This window comes from Martes martes, assembly GCF_963455335.1.
Source record: "Martes martes genome assembly, chromosome: 9".
Lineage (NCBI taxonomy): Eukaryota > Metazoa > Chordata > Mammalia > Carnivora > Mustelidae > Martes > Martes martes.
The window spans coordinates 4,924,552-4,933,047 of record NC_137896.1 but is presented as its reverse complement, the minus strand read 5'-3'; the positions used below and the strand labels follow the sequence as shown (position 1 = coordinate 4,933,047).

Genomic DNA, 8,496 nt, shown 5'->3' with positions numbered 1-8,496 from the left:
CTGTGTCCTCAACGCCCTCCGCTCTGTCTGCATCACTCTCTTCTAACAAATTCAGTACTTTCAGGTGAATCTGCAACCCAGTGTTTGTCTCTTCACGTTGTTTTGATGAGGGACAGTTGCAAGGGAATCCTGCCAGCCTTCCCCGAGGTCAGGGCGGTAATTAAGCAATTGGCCGAGGGGCGGTGGTGGTCCACTTCTCCTACATTTTAAATGAGCTGGCTGGTTCTCTCCAGGAAGACGCCGAACAGAAATACCTAGAATTTATGAGTAGCATTTAGAACGGCAAATAAGTTCGGGTTCCTCATTTTTGTTTTCGATCTATGTGCTCTTCGAGGGAACGAAACCTATCACAGTTTTATCAGCAAAATGGGAATCTCTACCCATTTGGTGAGATGGACGGCGCCGGCATTAATGCGTGTGTTGCATGATTATGGCCGTGCATTTGAATGGCTAATTTCACTGGTGTCGGACGCTGAGAATGTGTCCCTCGGCAACTGGGCATTACGTCGTGGTTGAATTTAGACATGACACAAATTTATATGGTTGACGGCACCACTAAGAATGAATTCCAGTGACCTAAATGGGAAATAATTTTAAACTAAATGAAAACCTCTCATATGCTGTTTACACTGAGAGATTCGTTTGGTTGAATGAGAATCTGAGTAAATGAGACATGGCAATGGGTTGATAATTCTGGTGGGAAATGGGGACATGTGTACACCCACTGTTGCAGTGGGAGCCAAGGCTTACTGGGTAGTCCCTTAGATACTTCTGGTCTGAGATTGCCATTCCCAGAAGCTTGTATTTCTACAGCTCCTTAAAACAGTCACAGAATTATCTCTGCAGTCCCATGGTGGAGGCAGGCAAGTCCCTCCCCACCCCCTCTGAGGGACAGGGTGTCCACTGACTGCACTGTTGGGTTGCCTGCAGAGACTGGGGGCTTGGCCCCGTGCTCCTGACTTCTTACCCAGTGCTCTCGAAATGCCAGTGAGCAGCTCCAGAGATCATTAAATTGGACTGGAGTTCTTACCGCTTGCAACGCGAATTCTTTACAGCCTGCATAAAGGTCTCATTGCTCAAGTGTAATTCCTCGGAACCACTAAGCCCCCTTCGCTCCCCAGACAGTCAGACTTGCAGAGACAGTGAGAAGTGTGCGGTCATCTCAGCGGGTACCTGCATCCAGCCCAGAAACTGCTTAGAGGATACGTAGAAAATTTCAGAAAAGGAAATGGTACCTCACAAGGGACAGTATGGTGGGGTGATCCAGAGCCCCTTGGGCTTATGTTCCAGTCTTCCTTCTGTTGCCCTATAACCAGGAGCTGGGAGTAGCCACTTGGCCTTTCTGTGCCTCAGTTTCCTTGTCTGTTCATAGGCTCCGGCTCAGAACGATGCTTGGCAGTGACTCATTCTATGCCTACTCTATGCTGGGAACTGTACATACAAGAATTAACAAAATAGGCAGAGATTCCTGTCCTCGCAGAGTTTACTTTTGGTGTGGGGGGGCCCACGGGGGACACTCAGTAAGGTTATTAGCCCCCAGTGAAGTCTGACTTTTGCCAATGAGCCATGTAGTCACCTACACTTGGCGACTTCCTTTCCATACGCTTTGCATGGTGACACCTCGCCACAGTGGTGTTCTGCACCCAGCGGGACACAAAATGTGCTGCCAACAACCCCTGGGGTCCAGGAGGGGCACCCGCCAACCCTGTGGGATCCAGCCCGCCTATCAGTGGGAGGACGGAGCGTTTTACATCAGCAGCGGACTGGGTCAAAGTTTAGTCAATGGCAAGTTGTGTAAGAACTTGCTGTGGCTGGTCTGGGGACAAAGGCCTCCCAGCACTCATTAACAACTATCTGTTCAATGATTATCTCCCTGGGGCTTATTGTGGTGAGATGGTCCAGAAGCTCGACTGACTGTGGCCCGGATCCAAAGTCCGGCCCCTGACGTCAGAGACGAGCCTCCCTGGGTGTAGCCCAGGGGTGGGGCCTTTCTCCTTGAGGGGATTTAAGGCCAGGAGCTTCTGCCCCCAACCAGCAAACTCGGCCTTCCCCTTGGGAACGCGGGTTCACCAGCAGGAAGAACCTCGAAAGACCCTCTCAGATCTCTGATTGGGATCATCTGAGAAGAAGAAAGGTAGGTCGAGATTTTTAACCGCCGTTTCTAGAGATCACGTAGACTCATTTCCTTTTGTCCTCAGAGCTCTGGCTGTCTGGTGAGATGCTGCCCAAGAAAGTACATTGAGTTTCCTTGAGGGCGTGTGTTCTTTTGGTCAAGAAGCCTGTGTTTTCTCTTTCAGGGAACGTTGGTGCCCGTGGCCCTTAGCACGACCCTGCGGAGATGCCTCCTCAGCTCCAAAACGGCCTCAACTTCTCAGCCAAAGTCATCCAGGGCACCCTTGACAGCCTGCCCCAGGCGGTGAGAGCGTTCGTGGAGAGCAGCGTCAGGCTGTGTCAGCCCGACCACATCCACATCTGCGATGGCTCCGAGGGGGAGAACCAGCAGCTGCTGGACCAGATGGAAGGAGAGGGCATGATCCGGAAGCTGCGGAAACTCAGCAACTGGTAAGCCGGCCCCCAGCCCCCAGCCCCCAGCCCCAGCTCCACACCCTGAGTGCCGCCGCTGCTCTGCACCTGCCGGAGGTGGGCCACACCCAGCAGGGGGTGGGTGAGGTGGGTTGTCAACTGTTGAAAAACTTAATGAAGGGCGGAACCATACAGCCTTTGATGGGACGACAGGCGTCGAGCAGCTCAAGTCTGCAGTGAGATGATACAGACACACAGTCCTTGCAAACGGCGCACCAGCTGGTGCGGTTGTCCACTGTTATGGGACATCGTCAGTGTGCCCGGCCTCTGCTAGGTGTGGGAAGAGCACAGTAACGAAGGGGACTGGCGCATTCCAATAGGACGCTTGGCTGAATCCCGGGCACAGCTCCAATGCAAGATGGCGGCACTTCCTCTCCATTCCTAACCTGTGTGTGTTTTATATCTGCAGCTGGTTGGCTCTCACCGACCCCAGGGATGTGGCCAGAATTGAAAGCAAGACAGTCATCATTACCCAAGAGCAAAGAGATACCGTGCCCATCCCCAAAACTGGCCTCAGCCAACTAGGTCGCTGGATGTCGGAGGAGGACTTTGAGAAAGCGTTCAAAGCCCGATTTCCAGGGTGCATGAAAGGTGAGTGAGATGTTTGTTTGACTGGGAAAAATCCAGTAAAAGCAAAGGCAAACCTCTTATTATGTCTTCCTCATGATAATTAGGACAGCCCTGAACACTCCTGTGGCCTCAGATGGCTTTAAATTCATGTATGAAACTCACAGTGTATTGAAAATGTCTGGCTCCTTTCTGGGATTCAGGAGAGCTTGGCAGAACTCGGTTGCATGTTTATGAAAATGCTTTCATTTTGGCATTCCGTTTGATTTCCAGTAGAGTTTTCAAAATCAGTGGGGTGGAGGGGGGGGGCGTGGGTTGCTGGTAGCAAGAGTGTGATGCGACAGTGGGGACCCTGAGACCAGGCTCCCCTGCTCTGTGACTGTGGGATCATTTCTCACTGGTTCCCACGGACCGGCCCCCACAGGTCGCACCATGTACGTCATCCCATTCAGCATGGGGCCTCTGGGCTCACCGCTGTCGAAGATCGGCGTTGAGCTGACAGATTCACCTTACGTGGTGACCAGCATGCGTATCATGACACGGATGGGCACGGCCGTCTTGGAAGCACTGGGGGACGGTGAATTCGTCAAGTGCCTCCATTCGGTGGGATGCCCTTTGCCTTTAAAAAGTAAGCATATTATTTCAGAATCAGAAGTGCAAACAACAAATAAGCTGAGCCTTCAACCCTGGGCCTTTGCCCTGCGGGATCCCCAGGTGGGGATGTGACGCGCTCACCCGGGATGTGTCCTCCTGTGCAGAGCCGTTGGTGAACAACTGGCCGTGTAACCCAGAGCTGACGCTCATTGCGCACCTGCCAGACCGCAGGGAAATCATCTCCTTTGGGAGCGGGTACGGCGGGAACTCGCTCCTTGGGAAGAAGTGCTTTGCCCTCAGGATGGCCAGCCGGCTGGCAAAGGAAGAGGGTTGGCTTGCGGAGCACATGCTGGTAAGACGTAGCAAGTTCTGCAGGCACACGGTGGGGTCTTGGGTGGGGGGGGGCACGGAGGTCGAAGTGTATATGGAAGTGCATCTCCGACGGGCGAGACCTGACCCGCCCCAAGGAGGACAGACTTAGAAATTCTACCGATGATGGTTCATGCCTCTCTCGAAGACTCCAGTGCAGTGGGACCAGTAGCACTCCTTTAGGCTTTGTTATTTAAAGTGTTCATTTTGATACCTGAAGACATAGATCTTGGGAATCTCTTTTTTGGGGAGGCTTCTGAGTACTCTCCTAGACCGAGCCACTGACCACCAGGGGGGACACGAAGGAACATATTAAGGAGGAATCTTGTCACCAACAGATCCTGGGCATCACCAACCCCAAGGGCCAGAAGAAGTACTTTGCAGCAGCCTTTCCCAGTGCCTGCGGGAAGACCAACCTGGCCATGATGAACCCCAGCCTCCCCGGGTGGAAAATAGAGTGTGTGGGTGATGACATCGCCTGGATGAAATTTGACCAACAAGGTGACTCTTTCAGGCCCAATGGCTGACAGTAGTAATTGGAGCTAAGCGAACTTTCGGCTTTTAAAGCATGCCAGATCCTCCCAAATCGTGTTTGGATCTTTTAAGTTATTTCTACATCTTGCAAAGCCTTAGGAATACGTATTCTGTAAGCATTCTTTAATTTAATATAGAATCTGGATTGAAATCAAACCATATGTTGTTGCTTGTTGACACAATAAATTTGTTAAAATAGTGCTGGTGGAAAAGGGATGAGGAAGAAAGGGTTGTAAAAGTGTCGAAGTGGAAAATAATGCTTGGATGAGAAAAGAGAAATCTCTTCCAGGAATGAGGCAGGGGAAAGAAGCAAAGACTTGAGAATTTGGTGCAAAAATGAGCCTGGCCAGAGCTGAGAATGTATGCTGGGCTGTCTTCGGCACGCACTTCCTACTTCTCTGGTTTAAAACTTTGCAGGTAACTTAAGGGCTATCAACCCAGAAAACGGCTTTTTTGGTGTGGCTCCCGGAACCTCTGTGAAGACCAACCCCAACGCCATCAAGACCATCCAGAAGAACACCATCTTCACCAATGTGGCTGAGACCAGCGATGGGGACGTTTACTGGGAAGGTATCGACCAGCCGCTGGCCCCAGGCATCAAGATCACTTCGTGGAAGAACAAGGAGTGGACCCCCCAGGACGGTGAGCCCTGCCTCGAGGCCCTGGGGCTCTAGCTTACAAACACCACTTGTTTGGGCCAGATGCTAAGGGGCCTCTCCTCTCTTGCTTTTGTAGGAGAACCTTGTGCCCATCCCAACTCGCGCTTCTGCACCCCGGCCAGCCAGTGCCCCATCATCGACCCTGCCTGGGAGTCTCCAGAAGGGGTGCCCATCGAGGGCATCATCTTTGGGGGCCGCCGACCTGCTGGTGAGGCTCTCCTTCGTTCAGCCTGGGAATGTGGATGTGTTGGCTCCCAGGGGACATCCGTGGCATCTCTCCTTTCTCATGACCTTGTCAGAGGGTGCCAGAGATCTCCAACTTCCAAAAAGTCAGGATAATTGGCAAGGCACCGCGAGCCTTTCTGGATCCTTGACCTAAGGGAGCTCCATCCAGTTTAACCTCTGTTGCGTGGCCTCAGTGGCGTGAGGCCGACAGCAGTTTTGCGCCCTTTCGCTTTGAGGGGGGCCAAAGTTAGCTGAGTTAGACATCATTTGGCCGTGTCTTTCCATTTGGAGAGAGAGATACCGCCGCCAGCCAAAGGGTCTGTGTCAGAGCGTTTAAGGGACCTTTCTTTTCTTCCGCTGCAGGTGTCCCCCTGGTGTATGAAGCTGTCAGCTGGCAACACGGAGTTTTCGTGGGGGCGGCCATGCGATCAGAGGCCACAGCGGCTGCGGAACACCAAGGTAAAGCAGAGGGGAAATCACGACCACAGAGAGTGACCGGTGTGCTCCGGCTCTGTCTCTGCCTGTCTGTAGCTTAGTGCGAGACAGAACCGCACGAGCTAATGTCAACAATATTAGGTCACCGATAAATGGTGCGGTCATTGTCCTATGAGAACGTTGACCGGCATCACCCCCCCTTTCTGTTAACAGGCAAGGTCATCATGCACGACCCCTTTGCCATGCGGCCCTTCTTCGGCTACAACTTCGGCCGATACCTGGCCCACTGGCTCAGCATGGCCCAGCACCCGGGAGCCAAGCTGCCCAAGATCTTCCACGTCAACTGGTTCCGGAAAGACAAGGACGGCAGATTCCTCTGGCCGGGCTTTGGAGAGAACTCCAGGGTGCTGGAGTGGATGTTCAACCGCATCAGCGGAGAAGCCGGCGCCAAGCTCACGCCCGTCGGCTTCATCCCTGAAGAGGGGGCCCTGAACCTGACAGGCCTGGGGGACGTCGACACGGAGGAGCTCTTCCGCATCTCCAAGGAGTTCTGGGAGAAGGAGGTGGGAGACATCCAGCAGTACCTAGAGGAGCAGGTTAACGCCGACCTCCCCGCTGAGATCGAGAGGGAGGTCCTGGCCCTGAAGCAGAGGGTCAGCCAGATGTAATCAGACCCGAGGGCGTCACCTGTGAAGTCACCCCCTTTCCAGTCCACGAGGGGGTACCGGGAGCAAGAACAAGCGGGGTGTCCCAAACCCACACCACCTGTCCTACTGTAATGAGCAGATCCATTTTCCAGTAAGACTGTAGAGTACGGGCTAGTAACTGTGAGATCAGGGAGGGAAATCTTGGCAGGTCTCTGAAATCCACTCTCCAATGCACGTTTCTTCAACCCTGAGGTCGCTAGGCAGTTAGGCTTTGCTGTTTTTATCGCTGTAGCTCTCAGTTAGCTGGAATGCACCGGTAACGTACTTGAGTTGTATATACGAGTGTATGAGTGTATGTGTCTGTGTCCGTGTGTGTCTGTATTTCTTGTTATCTGAGATGTATATAGTACCTTCGGAAAAATCTTGGGCAAGATTCACTACTAGTTGTTGCTAGAAAGCAATGTTGCTTTATTACTGATATGTATGTTTAAATTATTTTTATATACCCTTGATACTTACCTTGATGTGATTCCAATTTTTCCCCCTAACTCTTCTTGGAAAAATTAAAAAATAAATTTTGTAGAAAAGATGGGCTTGTTTGCTTGGTTTTTCTTACCTGAGCCACCAAGAAACAAGGAAGGCTGATGACACATCGTGTGGTCGGAACCCTGTCCAGAGGAGGTGGAGACACCAGGACCCCCCAAGAAGGGAGTGGGGGGCGGGGATGGAGGAACAGAAAGGAGCCCGATGGGACGTGGGAGCAGAGAGAATGTCACCAGGGGGTACCGTGGCACCACAGTTGGGTTTTCTGAATTAACCACCGGTTAGAGTCTAGAAACCACTAGTTAGTGTCATTAGATGGTAGGTCTTGCATCACTGAGTGGGAGAATTTAAAATGTGCTTTTTGACAAAAGTGTGGGCCTGGGGGCTCTGCACCCCACATGGAGGAAAAGGAGGCCAATTTCATGGGCTTTTGTCCATAAACTCTTTTCTCGACCAACGCTTTTCTCAACTGTCATCCACAAGGGAGGAGAAGAGAGAAAGACAAGTGGAGTTCCAGGGTACAAGCATCCATTGAGTGCCTTCTGTATACCGAGCAGCGTGCCAACAGTGGGCTACCCTGAGAGGAGCAGGTGGCATGGTTTGGCCTCAAGCCCTCACCTAGTCCCCGGGCTCACAGTGTTTATTGGGTGATCAGTGCAAACGACCCCGAAGCTGGTTTGGCACATTCTGCAGATAAACACAGTGTCCTCCACTCGCTGTCTCCCCGTCTGGGCATGGGCGGTGAGAGCCGTGTGACCCCCCCCACGCCTGCAGCGAGCTCTGTGTTCGCCCCTTCATCGCCACGCCCCGGCATCTCGGCTTTTCTAGCTTCCACTGCCTGCAAGCTCGCTCATTGCCCTGGGCTCCTTGGTGCCTTGCTCTGCGTGGAAGGTGAAGCCGAGGTCACCTCGATCAATCTTAGAGATGGGGAAACTGAGGCCCGGAGCATCCGTTGGAGCTGGGAAATGGCAATCAGAGTTTTCTTTCCCTTTAAAGGGCTGGGCGCTGACCAGCTCTCCCAAGAAAGCGTCATGTTCTGATGCCAAAACCACTGATGGGGAAAACCCATTTAATGGAATTAAACGTTATCTGCTGTATTAATTTAAATTGAGGGCTTTCAAACCTGTTTTATTCTTTCCGCACAGAACACTTGCTTGGCGTGTGCTCTGACTCAGAAACTGAACGTCTGGGGGTGGGGGCAAAGCAGGGGAGCGTCCACCCCAGGCTGGGGAGGGCTGGCACCCCGGGCACTGCGCTTCTGTTTCTCTGCCCCTGCTGGCCTCCGAGGCAGTTTCCTGGACCCCCGTTAGAGGTTTCCCGGTAGAGTTTGGGCTCCATGG

At 52.6% G+C, this 8,496-nt stretch overlaps 1 protein-coding gene across 1 annotated transcript; it reads left to right on the top strand.

Moving 5' to 3' along the window:
* Window positions 1–2,014: 2,014 nt before the first annotated feature.
* PCK1 (phosphoenolpyruvate carboxykinase 1) lies at window positions 2,015–7,202 on the top strand. Its single transcript, XM_080812813.1, has 10 exons — window positions 2,015–2,134; window positions 2,298–2,562; window positions 2,993–3,174; window positions 3,575–3,778; window positions 3,909–4,096; window positions 4,452–4,614; window positions 5,065–5,289; window positions 5,383–5,514; window positions 5,895–5,990; window positions 6,180–7,202. Exons 2-10 carry the CDS (start codon window positions 2,339–2,341, stop codon window positions 6,632–6,634), a joined length of 1,869 nt encoding a protein of 622 aa, XP_080668939.1. The 5' UTR covers window positions 2,015–2,134; window positions 2,298–2,338; the 3' UTR covers window positions 6,635–7,202.
* Window positions 7,203–8,496: the final 1,294 nt, after the last annotated feature.

Bases quoted from the DNA above. Each gene is read 5' to 3' on its own strand.
- PCK1 (XM_080812813.1), top strand. From the start codon at position 2,339: ATGCCTCCTCAGCTCCAAAACGGCCTCAACTTCTCAGCCAAAGTCATC. The intron at 2,563-2,992 runs GTAAGCCGGCCC...TTATATCTGCAG, and splicing joins CTGCGGAAACTCAGCAACTG to CTGGTTGGCTCTCACCGACC. The intron at 5,515-5,894 runs GTGAGGCTCTCC...CTTCCGCTGCAG, and splicing joins TGGGGGCCGCCGACCTGCTG to GTGTCCCCCTGGTGTATGAA.